Source organism: Chiloscyllium punctatum, unplaced genomic scaffold, assembly GCF_047496795.1.
Source record: "Chiloscyllium punctatum isolate Juve2018m unplaced genomic scaffold, sChiPun1.3 scaffold_636, whole genome shotgun sequence".
Lineage (NCBI taxonomy): Eukaryota > Metazoa > Chordata > Chondrichthyes > Orectolobiformes > Hemiscylliidae > Chiloscyllium > Chiloscyllium punctatum.
Window position 1 is genome coordinate 30147 of NW_027310370.1, and position 17627 is coordinate 47773.

At 50.6% G+C, this 17627-nt stretch overlaps 1 protein-coding gene across 1 annotated transcript in view; it reads right to left on the minus strand.

The window, feature by feature from the left end:
* The window catches only part of pitpnab (phosphatidylinositol transfer protein, alpha b), a gene marked incomplete at its 5' end in the record, with an annotated part of 55527 nt that overhangs the window by 10048 nt on the left and 27852 nt on the right, over positions 1-17627 (minus strand). The window contains 3 exons of the mRNA XM_072567618.1: positions 1407-1490; positions 11229-11303; positions 15130-15137. Coding sequence (XP_072423719.1) covers positions 1407-1490; positions 11229-11303; positions 15130-15137 — 167 coding nt within the window. The remainder of the gene's footprint in view (positions 1-1406; positions 1491-11228; positions 11304-15129; positions 15138-17627) is intronic.

Genomic DNA, 17627 nt, shown 5'->3' on the forward strand with positions numbered 1-17627 from the left:
AGTGGGTACTGCAGATGCTGGAGATCAGAGTCAAGATTAGGGTGGTGCTGGAAAAGCACAGCAGGTCAGGCAGCATCCGAGCAGGAATTCCTGATGAAGGGCTCCCGCCCGAAATGTCAATTTTTCTGCTCCTCGGATGCTGCCTGACCTGCCGTGCTTTTCCAGCACCACTCTTTAATCTTGACACTTACTTGAGTAATATCTCACTCCAACCCATAGAGAGCACCAATGCACAACCTCTGATAATCTGACAAAAGGCACAATCAGTGCCATCTGCTGGCAAGTACCAGAACGTACAGAAAACTGGGTCTTGAAAACCAAAAACATAGTGGACTCAGGGAATTTGAAATCTAAACAAAAACGCTGGAAATACCCAGCAGCTCATGACTGAGACACAGTGGTAATGGAGCAGGCCTCAAATTAAAACCAAAATTCAACAAATTAATCGCAGTCAATCCTCATCCTTAAGATGTAGCCCCCTACACGGTGCTAGGTGTGATACAATGAAGGGGCATCCCCTCTTACATCTGGATTCAAACACTTGGGGCTCAAGCCCCACACTAGACACACTCTGACTTGCAATCAGGATTATACATCAAAACTCAGCGCTGCCGGAGGGTCAGCGCTGAGGGAAGACTCCACCTGATCGCTCAGCAGACCACAAAAATCCTGCTGGGTGCACAGGTCAGATTTTATCCCTGAATGAACATGTTTTTTTTATTGGCTCATGGATCACCAGTGGGAGCTTACTATGTACAATACGGCTGTCGCATACTTAACATTGGAACGGAGAGTTTCATCTCCAAAACTCAGTGAAGGTCCTGTTGATATGGACCAGATGGACACTGTCTCATTAATCTAAAACCTGTAAAACAGAAATACCCATTTACCCCGGATCGGGGCAATCTATTAACTAGCAAACCTCTTGCTGATTTCAGGCAGATCTAATGTAAAAGCATCACTGAGTTACAGAACAAAAGCATCTCTTTCAAATCAGTGCATCATCATTGGAAAGACTAAAATCCAGAGAGGCTGTGACCAGGGAAGGAGGCAGAAAGGGAAAACCAGAGCTCAGAGAATGGTTAGGTCATTGCAGTGGACCTTGCCCTGATGTCACCTCACCGGGCATTGCTTGGCGTTGAGATGAGAAGATAAATTGACAAACTGAAGCACAGCATTCACTCTGAGGGAGTTCGCCTGGGATTCTATCCAGGAACCAAATGTGGAAGTGTGGCTTCAGAGGTTTCCATTCCATATTTTTATTGCAAAGGTGAGGCGACTTGCTAATCTATATTAGAGTAGGCGCATCTTAAATGGCTGAAATGGTATTTTATCAATTCCCAATTTTACACTTGCTCCTTTCCCTCAGAAAGCTAAGACCAAATGGGTCAGAAACACTGACTCACCCTTGAGTGAATCTGGCTCCGGTCAGCGATGTCTATGTGAACAATTTCAACATTTTTCCACGTGTTGGGATCAAGGCCATGTACCTGCAAGTGAGGAAAACAAACAGGTAACATCAAACAGATACAGTACTGGTGGGGGACAGGTCTGTCACTGTATAACACTGGGGTACAGTACTGGTGGGGGACAGGTCTGTCGCTGTATAACACTGGGGTACAGTACTGGTGGGTACAGGTCTGTCACTGTATGACACTGGGGTACAGTACCGGTGGGGACAGGTCGGTCACTGTATAACACTGGGGGTCAGTACTGGAGGGGACAGGCCTGTCACTGTATAACACTAGGGTACAGTACTGGAGGGGACAGGCCTGTCACTGTATAACACTAGGGTACAGTACTGGTGGGGACAGGTCTGTCACAGCATAATACTGGGGTACAGTACTGGTGGGGACAGGTCTGTCACAGCATAATACTGGGGTACAGGTCTGTCCCTGTATAACACTGGGGGACAGTACTGGTGGGGACAGGTCTGTCACTGTATAACACTGGGTTACAATAATGGAGGGGACAGGCCTGTCACTGTATGACACTGGGGTACAGTACTGGTGGGGACAGGTCTGTCGGTGGATAACACTGGGGGACAGTACTGGTGGGGACAGGTCTGTCGGTGGATAACACTGGGGGACAGTACTGGTGGGGACAGGTCTGTCAGTGGATAACACTGGGGGACAGTACTGGTGGGGACAGGTCTGTCACAGCATAATACTGGGGTGCAGTACTGGTGGGGACAGGTCTGTCACAGCATAACACTGGGGTACAGTACTGGTGGGGACAGGTCTGTTACTGTATAACACTAGGGTACAGTACTGGTGGGGACAGGTCTGTTACTGTATAACACTGGGGGACAGTACTGGTGGGGGACAGGTTTGTCCCTGTATAACCCTGAGGGACAGTACTGGTGGGGGACAGGTTTGTCCCTGTATAACCCTGGGGGACAGTACTGGTGGGGACAGGCCTGTCACTGCATAACACTGGGGTACAGGTCTGTCCCTGTATAACACTGGGGTACAGTACTGGTGGGGACAGGCCTGTCAGTGGATAACACTGGGGTACAGCACTGGTGGGGACAGGTCTGTCAGTGGATAACACTGGGGTACAGTACTGGTGGGGACAGGTCTGTCCCTGCATAACAGTGGGGTACAGTACTGGGGGGGGGGAAACAGGCCTGTCACTGTATAACACTGGGGGACAGGTCTGTTACCGTATACCATTGGGGGACAGAACTGGCGGGGACAAGTCATTCAGTGTATAAGACTGGCGTACAGTACTGATGGGGTCGGGTCTGCCCCTGTATAACACTGGGGTACAGTACTGGTAGGGACAGGTCGGTCACTGAATAACATCGAGGTACGGTATTGTTGGGGACAGGTCTGTCTCTGTACAATGCTGGGGTACAGTACTGGTGGGGACAGGTTTATCACTTTGCAACACTGGGGGTCAGTACTGGTGGGGGCAGGTTGGTCACTGAATAACACTGGGGGACAGTATTGATGTGGACAGATCTGTCACTGTATAACATGGGTACAGTACTGGTGGGGGACAGGTCTGTCAGTGTATAACACTGGGGTACAGTACTGGCGGGGACAGGTCTGTCACTGTATAACATGGGTACAGTACTGGTGGGGGACAGGTCTGTCACTGTATAACATGGGTACAGTACTGGTGGGGGACAGGTCTGTCACTGTATAACATGGGTACAGTACTGGTGGGGGACAGGTCTGTCACTGTATAACACTGGGGTACAGTACTGGTGGGGGACAGGTCTGTCACTGTATAACATGGGTACAGTACTGGTGGGGGACAGGTCTGTCACTGTATAACACTGGGGGACAGTACTGGTGGGGACAGGTCTGTCACTGTATAACACTGGGGGACAGTACTGGTGGGGGACAGGTCTGTCACTGTATAACACTGGGGGACAGTACTGGTGGGGGACAGGTCTGTCACTGTATAACACTGGGGTACAGTACTGGTGGGGACAGGTCTGTCACTGTATAACACTGGGGAACAGTACTGGTGGGGGACAGGTCTGTCACTGTATAACACTGGGGTACAGTACTGGTGGGGACAGGTCTGTCACAGTATAACACTGGGGTACAGTACTGGTGGGGGACAGGTCTGTCACTGTATAACATGGGTACAGTACTGGTGGGGGACAGGTCTGTCAGTGTATAACACTGGGGGACAGTACTGGTGGGGACAGGTCTGTCACTGTATAACATGGGTACAGTACTGGTGGGGACAGGTCTGTCACTGTATAACATGGGTACAGTACTGGTGGGGGACAGGTCTGTCACTGTATAACATGGGTACAGTACTGGTGGGGGACAGGTCTGTCAGTGTATAACACTGGGGTACAGTACTGGTGGGGACAGGTCTGTCACTGTACAACACTGGGGTACAGTACTGGTGGGGACAGCTCTGTCACTGTATAACACTGGGGTACAGTACTGGTGGGGGACAGGTCTGTCAGTGTATAACACTGGGGTACAGTACTGGTGGGGGACAGGTCTGTCACTGTATAACATGGGTACAGTACTGGTGGGGGACAGGTCTGTCACTGTATAACACTGGGGTACAGTACTGGTGGGGGACAGGTCTGTCAGTGTATAACACTGGGGTACAGTACTGGTGGGGACAGGTCTGTCACTGTCCAACACTGGGGTACAGTACTGGTGGGGGACAGGTCTGTCACTGTATAACATGGGTACAGTACTGGTGGGGACAGGTCTGTCCCTGTGTAATACTGGGGTACAGTACTGGTGGGGACAGGTCTGTCACTGTCCAACACTGGGGTACAGTACTGGTGGGGGACAGGTCTGTCCCTGTATAACACTGGGGTACAGTACTGGTGGGGACAGGTCTGACACTGTATAACACTGGGCGACACTATGGGGGGGGGGGGGGGGGGGGGAGGGGGGGGGAGCGGGGAGGAGAAGAAAGAACAAGTCTCGCAGTATACTGCGAGGGTACAGTACAGGTGGGGACAGGTTTGTCAATGTATAACACAGGGGTACAGTACAAGTGGGGACAGGTCTGGCAACGTATAACACTGGGGGACAGGTCTGTTACTGTATACCATTGGGGGACAGTACCAGTGGGGACAGGTCTGTCACTGTATGACACTGGGGGACAGGTCTTTCAACGTATAACACTGGGCTACAGTACTGGCAGCGGACAGGTCTGTCACTGTATAACACTGGGGGACAGTACTGGTGGGGACAGGTCTGTCACTGTATAACACTGGGGTACAGTACTGGTGGGGACAGGTCTGTCACTGTATAACACTGGGGGACGGTACTGGTGGGGACAGGTCTGTCACTGTATAACACTGGGGGACAGGTCTGTTACTGTATACCATTGGGGGACAGAACTGGCGGGGACAAGTCTTTCAGTGTATAAGACTGGCGTACAGTACTGATGGGGTCGGGTCTGGTGCTGTATAATACCGGGGTACAGTACCGGTGGGGACAGGTCTGTTACTGTATAACACTGGGGGTCAGTACTGGTGGGGACAGGTCTGTTACTGTATACCATTGGGGGACAGTACTGGTGGGGACAGGTCTGCCCCTGTATAACACTGGGGTACAGTACTGGTAGGGACAGGTCAGTCACTGAATAACATCGAGGTACGGTATTGTTGGGGACAGGTCTGTCTCTGTACAATGCTGGGGTACAGTACTGGTGGGGACAGGTCTGCCACGGTATAACATTGGGGGAGAGTACTAGTGGGAACAGGTTTGTCACTGTAGAACGCTGGGGGACAGTACTGGTGGGGACAGGTTTATCACTTTGCAACACTGGGGGTCAGTACTGGTGGGGACAGGTCGGTCACTGAATAACACTGGGGGACAGGTTTGTCACCGTGTAACACTGGGGTACAGTATTGATGTGGACAGATCTGTCACTGCATAACACTGGGGGACAGGTTTGTCAATGCATAACACTGAGGTACAGTGCTGGTGGGGACAGACCTATCACTGTATAACACTGGGGGACAGGTCTGTCAGTGTATAATGCTGGGGTAAAGTACTGACAGGATTGGGCCTGGCACTGTATAACACTGGGGTACAGTACTGGTGGGGACAGGTCCGTCACCGCATAACACTGGGGTACAGTACTGGTGGGGACAGGTCTGTCATTGTATAACACTGGGGTACAGTACTGGTGGTGACAGGTCTGTCCCTGTATAACACTGGGCTACAGTACTAGTGGGGACAGGTCTGTCACTGTATAGCATTGGGGGACAGTACTGGTGGGGACAGGTCTGTCACTGTATAACACTGGGGTACAGTACTAGTGTGGGAAAGGTCGGTCTCTGTACAACACTGGGGTACAGTACTGGTGGGGACAGGTTTGTCAATGAATAATACTGGGCGGCAGTTCTGGTGGGGACAAGCTTGTCACTGTATCACAGTGGGGGACAGGTCTGTCCCTGTATAAGACTGGTCGACAGTACTGGTGGGGGACAGGTCTGTCAATGTATATCACTGGGGGGACAGATCTGTCACTATATAACACTGGGGTACAGTACTGGAGGGGACAGGTCTGTCAGCGTATAACACTGGGGGACAATACTGGTGGGAACAGGGCTGTCACTGTATAACACTGGGGGACAGTACAGGTGGGGACAGGTCTGTCACTGTGTAACACTGGGGGACAGTACTGGTGGGGACAGGTCTGTCAGTGTATAACACTGGGGTACAGTACTGGTGGGGGACAGGTCTGTCACTGTGTAACACTGGGGTACAGTGCTGGTGGGGACAGGTCTGTCCCTGTATAACACTGGGGACAGTACTGGTGGGGATAGGTCTGTCACTGTAACACTGGCATACAGGACTGACGGGGTTGGGTCTGGCACTGTATAATACTGGGGTACAGTACTGCTGGGGACAGGTCTGTCACTGTATAACACTGGGGTACAGTACTGGTGGTGACAGGTCTGTCCCTGTATAACACTGGGGAACAGTACTGGTGGGGACAGGTCTGTCACTGTATAACATGGGTACAGTACTAGTGCGAACAGGTCTATCACTGTATAACAGTGGGGTACAGTACTGGTGGGGATAGGTCTGTCACTGTATAACACTGGGGGACAGTACTGGTGGGGACAGGTCTGTCACTGTATAACACTGGGGTACAGTACTAGTGTGGGAAAGGTCGGTCTCTGTATAACACTGGGGTACAAGTACTGGTGGGGACAGGTTTGTCAATGAATAATACTGGGCGGCAGTTCTGGTGGGGACATGCTTGTCACTGTATCACAGTGAGGGACAGTACTAGTGGGGGACAGGTCTGTCCCTGCATAAGACTGGTCGACAGTACTGGTGGGGGACAGGTCTGTCAATGTATATCACTGGGGGGACAGATCTGTCACTATATAACACTGGGGTACAGTACTGGAGGGAACAGGGCTGTCACTGTATAACACTGGGGGACAGTACAGGTGGGGACAGGTCTGTCATTGTATAACACTGGGGAACAGTACTCGGGGGACAGGTCTTGCTGTATAACCCTAGGGGTCAGTACTGGTGGGGGACAGGTCTGTTAGCGTACAACACTGGGGTACAGTACAGGTGGGAACAGGTCTGTCACTGTATAAAACGGGGTACAGTACTGGTGGGGGACAGGTCTGTTACTGTATAACACTGGGGTACAGTACTGGAGTGGGGAGGGGTGAGGGGCGGGGGAAGACAGGTATCGCTTTATAACGCTAGGGTACAGTACAGGTGGGGACAGGTTTGTCAATGTATAACACTGGGGGACAGTCCTGGTGGGGACAGGTCTGTCACTGTATAACACTGGGGTACAGTACCAGTGGGGGACAGGTCTGTCAGTGTATGACACTGGGGTACAGTACTGGTGGGGACAGGACTGTCACTGTGTAACACTGGGGGACAGTACTGGTGGGGACAGGTCTGTCACTGTGTAACACTGGGGGACAGTACTGGTGGGGACAGGTCTGTCAGTGTATAACACTGGGGGACAGTACTGGTGGGGACAGGTCTGTCACTGTGTAACACCTGGGTACAGTACTGGTGGGGGACAGGTCTGTCACTGTGTAACACTGGGGTACAGTACTGGTGGTGACAGGTCTGTCCCTGTATAACACTGGGCTACAGTACTAGTGGGGACAGGTCTGTCACTGAATAACACTGGGGTATAGTACCGGTGGGGACAGGTCTGTCATTGTATAACACTGGGGTACAGTACTGGTGGGGGACAGGTCTGTCACTGTATAACATGGGTACAGTACTGGTGGGGGACAGGTCTGTCACTGTATAACACTGGGGAACAGTACTGGTGGGGACAGGTCTGTCACTGTATAACATGGGTACAGTACTAGTGCGAACAGGTCTATCACTGTATAACAGTGGGGTACAGTACTGGTGGGGATAGGTCTGTCACTGTATAACACTGGGGGACAGTACTGGTGGGGACAGGTCTGTCACTGTATAACACTGGGGTACAGTACTAGTGTGGGAAAGGTCGGTCTCTGTATAACACTGGGGTACAAGTACTGGTGGGGACAGGTTTGTCAATGAATAATACTGGGCGGCAGTTCTGGTGGGGACAAGCTTGTCACTGTATCACAGTGAGGGACAGTACTAGTGGGGGACAGGTCTGTCCCTGTATAAGACTGGTCGACAGTACTGGTGGGGGACAGGTCTGTCAATGTATATCACTGGGGGGACAGATCTGTCACTATATAACACTGGGGTACAGTACTGGAGGGAACAGGGCTGTCACTGTATAACACTGGGGGACAGTACAGGTGGGGACAGGTCTGTCATTGTATAACACTGGGGAACAGTGCTGGTGGGGACAGGTCTGTCCCTGTATAACACTGGGGTACAGTGCTGGTGGGGATAGGTCTGTCAGTACTGGGGTACAGTGCTGGTGGGGAACAGGTCTGTCAGTATATGACACTGGGGTACAGTACTGGAGGGGACAGGTCTGTCAGCGTATAACACTGGGGGACAGTACTGGTGGGAACAGGGCTGTCACTGTATAACCCTGGGGGTCAGTATTGGTGGGGGACAGGTCTGTTAGCGTATAACACTGGGGTACAGCACAGGTGGGAACAGGTCTGTCACTGTATAACACGGGGTACAGTACTGGTGGGGGACAGGTCTGTTACTGTATAACACTGGGGTACAGTACTGGAGTGGGGAGGGGTGAGGGGCGGGGGAAGACAGGTATCGCTTTATAACGCTAGGGTACAGTACAGGTGGGGACAGGTTTGTCAATGTATAACACTGGGGGACAGTCCTGGTGGGGACAGGTCTGTCACTGTGTAACACTGGGGGACAGTCCTGGTGGGGACAGGTCTGTCACTGTGTAACACTGGGGGACAGTCCTGGTGGGGACAGGTCTGTCACTGTGTAACACTGGGGGACAGTCCTGGTGGGGACAGGTCTGTCACTGTGTAACACTGGGGGACAGTCCTGGTGGGGACAGGTCTGTCACTGTGTAACACTGGGGGACAGTCCTGGTGGGGACAGGTCTGTCACTGTGTAACACTGGGGGACAGTCCTGGTGGGGACAGGTCTGTCACTGTGTAACACTGGGGGACAGTCCTGGTGGGGACAGGTCTGTCACTGTGTAACACTGGGGGACAGTCCTGGTGGGGACAGGTCTGTCACTGTGTAACACTGGGGGACAGTCCTGGTGGGGACAGGTCTGTCACTGTGTAACACTGGGGGACAGTCCTGGTGGGGACAGGTCTGTCAGTGTATAACACTGGGGGACAGTACTGGTGGGGACAGGTCTGTCAGTGTATAACACTGGGGGACAGTACTGGTGGGGACAGGTCTGTCAGTGTATAACACTGGGGGGTACAGTACTGGTGGGGACAGGTCTGTCAGTGTATAACACTGGGGGACAGTACTGGTGGGGACAGGTCTGTCACTGTATAACACTGGGGACAGTACTGGTGGGGATAGGTCTGTCATTGTTTAACACTGGGGACAGTACTGGTGGGGACAGGTCTTGCTGTATAACCCTGGGGGTCAGTACTGGTGGGGGACAGGTCTGTTAGCGTATAACACTGGGGTACAGTACAGGTGGGAACAGGTCTGTCACTGTATAACACGGGGTACAGTACTGGTGGGGGACAGGTCTGTTACTGTATAACACTGGGGTACAGTACTGGAGTGGGGAGGGGTGAGGGGCGGGGGAAGACAGGTATCGCTTTATAACGCTAGGGTACAGTACAGGTGGGGACAGGTTTGTCACTGTATAACACTGGGGAATAGTGCTGGTGGTGGCAGGTTTCACTGTATAACACTGGGGTATAGTACTGGTGGGGGACACTTCTGTCTCTGTATAACACTGGGGGACAATACTGGTGGGGACAGGTCTGTCACTGTATGACACTGGGGTACAGTACCAGTGGGGGACAGGTCTGTCAGTGTATGACACTGGGGTACAGTACTGGTGGGGACAGGACTGTCACTGTGTAACACTGGGGGACAGTACTGGTGGGGACAGGTCTGTCACTGTATAACACTGGGGGACAGTACTGGTGGGGACAGGTCTGTCCCTGTATAACACTGGGGACAGTACTGGTGGGGATAGGTCTGTCAGTACTGGGGTACAGTGCTGGTGGGGAACAGGTCTGTCAGTATATGACACTGGGGTACAGTACTGGAGGGGACAGGTCTGTCAGCGTATAACACTGGGGGACAGTACTGGTGGGAACATGGCTGTCACTGTATAACACTGGGGGACAGTACAGGTGGGGACAGGTCTGTCATTGTATAACACTGGGGAACAGTACTCGGGGGACAGGTCTTGCTGTATAACCCTGGGGGTCAGTATTGGTGGGGGACAGGTCTGTTAGCGTATAACACTGGGGTACAGTACAGGTGGGAACAGGTCTGTCACTGTATAACACGGGGTACAGTACTGGTGGGGGACAGGTCTGTTACTGCATAACACTGGGGTACAGTACTGGAGTGGGGAGGGGTGAGGGGCGGGGGAAGACAGGTATCGCTTTATAACGCTAGGGTACAGTACAGGTGGGGACAGGTTTGTCAATGTATAACACTGGGGGACAGTCCTGGAGGGAACAGGGCTGTCACTGTATAACACTGGGGTACAGTACTGGTGGGGGACAGGTCTGTCAGTGTATGACACTGGGGTACAGTACTGGTGGGGACAGGACTGTCACTGTGTAACACTGGGGGACAGTACTGGTGGGGACAGGTCTGTCCCTGTATAACACTGGGGACAGTACTGGTGGGGATAGGTCTGTCAGTACTGGGGTACAGTGCTGGTGGGGAACAGGTCTGTCAGTATATGACACTGGGGTACAGTACTGGAGGGGACAGGTCTGTCAGCGTATAACACTGGGGGACAGTACTGGTGGGAACAGGGCTGTCATTGTATAACACTGGGGAACAGTACTCGGGGGACAGGTCTTGCTGTATAACCCTGGGGGTCAGTATTGGTGGGGGACAGGTCTGTTAGCGTATAACACTGGGGTACAGTACAGGTGGGAACAGGTCTGTCACTGTATAACACGGGGTACAGTACTGGTGGGGGACAGGTCTGTTACTGTATAACACTGGGGTACAGTACTGGAGTGGGGAGGGGTGAGGGGCGGGGGAAGACAGGTATCGCTTTATAACGCTAGGGTACAGTACAGGTGGGGACAGGTTTGTCAATGTATAACACTGGGGGACAGTCCTGGTGGGGAACAGGTCTGTCAGTATATGACACTGGGGTAAAGTACTGGTGGGGATAGGTCTCTTACTCACATTCTCTGCGTTGCCCATATCAGCCTTGTGCCAGGTTTCAATTTTGATCAGGAAGTCATCCTTCATGTATTCATTCTGAAAGATGATGTTGATTATAGTATTTAGGCCTGATATAGTATTACCAACTTTAGTTCAAAATAAGTGCACACAAGGAAAATCATCCAGTTCTAAAAAAGACTAAATGGATGCTGTAGTCAGAGTGGCCTGGTAATCTCCTTCCCTGAAGTACTGTGTCTCCCTCTCCTAATCACTGAAATGCAGGTAACTTTCTCGCTCTCTGTCCAATTTCACTCACTAAGAGCCCACTGAGTCCTCACAGCCAGTCTTTGTACAGGATGTGGAGGAGATGGTGTTGGACTGGGGGTGGACAATGTTTAAAAATCACAACACCAGGTTATTGTCTGACAGGTTTATTTGGAAGCACTAGCTTTCAGAGCGCTGCTCCTTAATCAGGTACTTGTGGAGAATAAGATCATAAGACACAGAGCTTATAGCAAACGATTACAGCATCATACAGTTATGTATTGAACAAACCTGGATTGTTAAGTCTTTCATCTTTTGAGTACAAGTTTTTGTTCATTGACACGTAAATCCCAGAACTTTTTATAAGTCACCTTCTCGAAATAATAAGGTTTTATAACAAAAGGTGACACCTTGGCTCAGATAATGCATTAAAGGTGTGAGGTCAGAGTCGGTCTGCATGCCGATCTTCAAGGCAAAAACAATGACTGCAGATGCTGAAAAATCAAACACTGGATTAGTGGTGCTGGAAGAGCACAGCAGTTCAGGCAGCATCCAACGAGCAGCGAAATTGACGTTTCGGGCAAAAGCCCTTCATCAGGAATAAAGGCAGTGAGCCTGAAGCATGGAGAGATAAGCTAGAGGAGGGTGGGGGTGGGGAGAGAGTAGCACAGAGTACAATGGGTGAGTGGGGGAGGAGATGAAGGTGATAGGTCAAGGAGGAGAGGGTGGAGTGAATAGGTGGAAAAGAAGATAGGCAGGTCGGACAAGTCAAGGAGTTAGTAACTGAGCTGCAAGTTTGAAACTAGGATGAGGTGGGGGAAGGGGAAATGAGGAAGCTGTTGAAGTCCACATTGATGCCCTGGGGTTGAAGTGTTCCGAGGCGGAAGATGAGGCGTTCTTCCTCCAGGCGTCTGGTGGTGAGGGAGCGGCGGTGAAGGAGGCCCAGGACCTCCATGTCCTCGGCAGAGTGGGAGGGGGAGTTGAAATGTTGGGCCATGGGGCGGTTTGGTTGATTGGTGCGGGTGTCTCGGAGATGTTCCCTAAAGCGCTCTGCTAGGAGGCGCCCAGTCTCCCCAATGTAGAGGAGACCACATCGGGAGCAACGGATACAATAAATGATATTGGTGGATGTGCAGGTAAAACTTTGATGCATGTGGAAGGCTCCTTTAGGGCCTTGGATAGAGGTGAGGGAGGAGGTGTGGGCACAGATTTTACAGTTCCTGCGGTGGCAGGGGAAGGTGCCAGAATGGGAGGGTGGGTCGTAGGGGGGTGTGGACCTGACCAGGTAGTCACGGAGGGAACGGTCTTTGCGGAAGGCGGAAAGGGGTGGGGAGGGAAATATATCCCTGGTGGTGGGGTCTTTTTGGAGGTGGCGGAAATGCCGACGGATGATTTGATTGATGCGAAGGTTGGTAGGGTGGAAGGTGAGCACCAGGGGTGTTCTGTCCTTGTTACGGTTGGAGGGGTGGGGTCTGAGGGCGGAGGTGCAGGATGTAGACGAGATGCGTTGGAGGGCATCTTTAACCACGTGGGAAGGGTAATTGCAGTCTCTAAAGAAGGAGGCCATCTGGTGTGTTCTGTGGTGGAACTGGTCCTCCTGGGAGCAGATACGGCGGAGGCGGAGAAATTGGGAATACGGGATGGCATTTTTGCAAGAGATAGGGTGGGAAGAGGTGTAATCCAGGTAGCTATGGGAGTCAGTGGGTTTGTAAAAAATGTCACTGTCAAGTCGGTCGTCATTAATGGAGATGGAGAGGTCCAGGAAGGGGAGGGAGGTGTCAGAGATGGTCCAGGTAAATTTAAGGTCAGGGTGGAATGTGTTGGTGAAGTTGATGAATTGCTCAACCTCCTCACGGGAGCACGAGGTGGCGCCAATGCAGTCATCAATGTAGCGGAGGAAGAGGTGGGGAGTGGTGCCGGTGTAATTACGGAAGATCAACTGTTCTACATAGCCAACAAAGAGACAGGCATAGCTGGGGCCCATCCGTGTGCCCATGGCTACGCCTTTGGTCTGGAGGAAGTGGGAGGATTCAAAGGAGAAATTGTTAAGGGTGAGGACCAGTTCGGCCAAACGAATGAGAGTGTCAGTGGAAGGGTACTGTTGGGGACGTCTGGAGAGGAAAAAACGGAGGGCTTGGAGGCCCTGGTCATGGTGTAGAGGGATTGGATATCCACGGTGAGGATAAGGCGTTGGGGGCCAGGGAAACGGAAGTCTTGGAGGAGGTGGAGGGCGTGGGTGGTGTCTCGAACGTATGTGGGGAGTTCCTGGACTAGGGGGGATAGGACAGTGTCAAGGTAGGTAGAGATGAGTTCAGTGTCTCAGCCGATCTTCAGTCAGACTGCTTCTATTTCCAAAATCTTGAGTCAAACTAGTTCTATTTAGAAATAGAACATGTCAAATAAACTTGTTGGACTATAACCTGGTGCTGTGAGATTTTTAACTTAGTCTTTGTGCAAGTTGAGTTTGTGCATGGGTTTGGGAAGTTCTCCTCTGGGATGATGTATCACACCCAGGAACCACCAAACCGTGCTGCTGCTCAAGCTGGGGGTAAGGGCTGAGAGGGTGAAGCCTTAACAAGCACATCCTCCCAGACCAGCAATGGAACAGGGTACTCAGTCAGATTCCCGCATTGGGAGGTGTTTAAATGTAGATCTCGGAAATAAGAGGCTACTCATCAGCCCTTTCCCACACCATCTTTAACCTGGTACTCCCACCAAAGAGCCCACTGATGGTTTCCAAATTCTCTCAGAATCCTATTACTACATATTTCTCTTAATTCATCCTCACACAGATTGATTTAGTTTCTATGAAATGTAGGAGCAGAAGGCGGCCATTCGGCCCATCAAATTGGTTTCACCTTTCAATGAGATCATGGCTGATTTGAAAATCCTCAACTGCACTTTGCTGCTTTTCTCCATACCCCTTGGGACCCTTACTGATTAAAAATCTCTCTGTCTTAGTCTTTCTGTAGAGAGAGCAGCGCTCCGTAAACATTCAGAATTTTACAGTTTCTTTAAGTAAGGGTGCATATCATATGGGAGAACTATTATTCAGGAATTAGCTCCTTTTTTCTGCATCTGGAACTGAACGTCACAGCAGAGTGCAGTCACTCCTGGTTAAGGTAATCCATCTCGAGCATAGTTTAGTGCCTTCCTTTTAGATCCACAAGGCCATATTCAGTTTCACTCCGAGACTATAGGAGAACAGAAGTTGAGAAACTCTTGCCAGGAAGCAGGGAGATAGCGGAAGAAAACGGATGCCTGCCTGATTCCCCTCATCAGCTGCAGCTCATTCCATCATTTAGAACTGGTCTGTCCCTCCCTCACAAACTTTAATTGCAAATGGCTCATGCCTGTGGTGCTGAGATAACTTTGATTTCATTGCCACAGGGAATGGGTGAAGTCAAGTGAATACATTTAAGGGAAAGAAAGACAAGAGAGGAAAGACAGGGTTTTGATCATAGGGTTGCACAAGGTGTGAACACAAGTTTCCACAAGTGGAACATAAACTCCAACATGAACTGGTTGGGTCGACTGGTCTGTTCCTGCGTTCTTTATTCCTTGCCCTACCCACCTCCTGCCACAATAAAACCGAATTCCCTCCCGCAGAACATCAGGCATCGTGCCAGAGGCTCCAGTAACTGCCAAAAGCACTCACCGTAATGACTGGAGTCAGCAGCGCACAGCAACATAGGAGAGAAGAGAAAACACCGTTAAAACATTGCCAAGTCAACAGATAGAGAGCACAGAGCTTCAAACAGGCAAGGCTTTACAATCTAACCACCAGCAGCAAGGAGCAGAATCACTTTCACACGGTAACACACCCTTTGGCTCAATAAGTCCATGCCAACCACGTTTCCCAAACTAAACCACTCCCCCACTTGGCCCATATCCCTCTAAACGTTTCCTATTCATTGACCCATCCAGATGCCTTTTAAATGTTGTAACTGTACCTGCACCTACCACTTCATCCCACACATAAACCACTGTCTGTGTGCAAAGGCTGCCCCTCTTCACAATATCACCAGGTTTGTACCACTACCAATTAAATCCAACCAATGAGAACAGACATATCAGCCGTGTATTTGAGATTTTCAGGATACCAGTGACCCTGACACAGGCTGCACTGATTTTCCATTCCACATTTACCCCCTGGATAGGGTAAGAGTCAGAGGGGGCAAAGGGAGTGGTTGACAGCTTCCCTTCCTTTGCAGGAGACTGTGCATTCTTTTCAAAAAATTAAAAACAAGGAGTTATGGTGCTGGAGAAGTAATGTGACTCGGACAGTGAGCCAGAACCCCAGGCTATTGATCTCAGAATACTGGGTCAAATCTCACCAAGGAGACCGACTGACATCCACCTTCTAAAAGCTCATCTCAGGGACGGTTAAAAACCATCTGGGGTGAAACAGGGAAGGAAATCTGCTGTCCTTACCTGTTCTGGTCTATGTGACTCCAGACCCACAGCAATGGGATTGGAGGGGAGTGGGAAGCAGAGGACAAATGCGAAATCACACTCGCCACCCGATGACCAACAAAGCACTGCCTGCCATCACTGGGGGAGGGTTTCTGTTCAGTAGGACATGTTTCTCATTACAGAGAGAGAAGATCATAATCGAGGGCACCATGCCAATGCAGTCCTGAGAAGGTCTGAGATCAGAGATGCTGTTTATCAGGACAGAGCAATAGAAAGGAATAGGCACATATTAAATAGAGCCCTCATCCTGTCTGCATGCTCACGAGGATGATAAAACATTCCCAGGTCGGAATGTTAAGGACAGCGATTTACACTGCTTGTGGAATCAGCCCTGACACCAAAAACACAGCTACATTATGTGGCAAAGTAACAGCACGTACAGAGTCAGGAGCTGAGACAAGGTCTCTTCACATTTTTAAAAAAAGGTCACAAATGATAATCTAGTTATCGCCCAACTGCCTGCAGACTTAATGAAATATTTACACGGTTCTGAAGTAACACTACTATCCCATATAGCAAGGATCCAGTATCACCTCACTGTCACGGCAATGTCACATTCCACCAGCACTGGACCAAGGTTATAAATTAAAGAGGAGTGTAGAAACCTGCAGGCCCGAGATCGCTGTTCTCTCTGCTTTATCTGTGGTGTGTTTTATCCAGAGAACAGACAGCAAGGGAAGATTAATCTCAATTACTCGCCTCATCACTTAAACTAATATCTCTCAGAAAAGTGGAGCATCAGCACTGTCTTCTTAAAGGGGCAGTGTTCCTTGGGAGTATGAGTTGAGGAGAGATTTAAAAGGATTAAGATCCTCTAACTGTGGCTGTGCATTGGCCTAAAGCTGGCAGAAATTTTGACAAATGATAATTGCAAAAGTAGTTAAACTGTCCCGAAGCCTTGTATTCACATGCAGCACCATCAGGTTTCTCAGTCACTATCCACGCACCCCTCCCCCATTCCCTCTCGCTCGATCATCCCGAATAGCTGACATCCCGTCAGGACTCTCCTGACACTATAGTTACACAATCCTAACACTCATCCCACCAAACAGAGCTAAGGCAAGAAAACAGCCCAGGAGAGGGATTATTTAAACTACAATGTACTAACATGTCTCAGCCGTGTGGTATGTGAATGGATCATTGAAATCTTAATCCTTGTTTTTGCCCCTCCATTCCAACTCAACCCTTGGTTGTTCTCCCAGCTCTGTACACTTGCTCAGTTAAACCTTGCTGCCTGTCTAATAACTTGCAACAAGTGCCTCTCCCTCATCACTCCTGTGCCTGCAGACGTACACCAGCTTCCTGTTCAGCAATGTCTTCACTTTAAAATTCTCAGCCTTGTTGGGCAAATCTCTCCCTCCCTATTCATGTCATCTCCTCCAGGCTGACATCCCTTCAATTCCAAGCTCATCGGCAGCCCTTCCTCTAGCTGCCAGCAGCCCCCCTGCACCCACCCCCCCCCACCCCACCCCACCCCCCAGTTCTGGAACCCCTTCCCAACCTCTATGCTTCAGTCCTCTTTTAAGATGCTCCTTAAACTGACCTTGTTGACCAGGTCCTCATAACCACACCTTTCAATTGCTAATGCTCCTGTGAAGAGCCTTGGGTCTTTTCACGTTGCTGTATAAATGCAAGCTGTTGTTTATCATGCCAAGGTCTGAAATGTCAAGGCATGACACA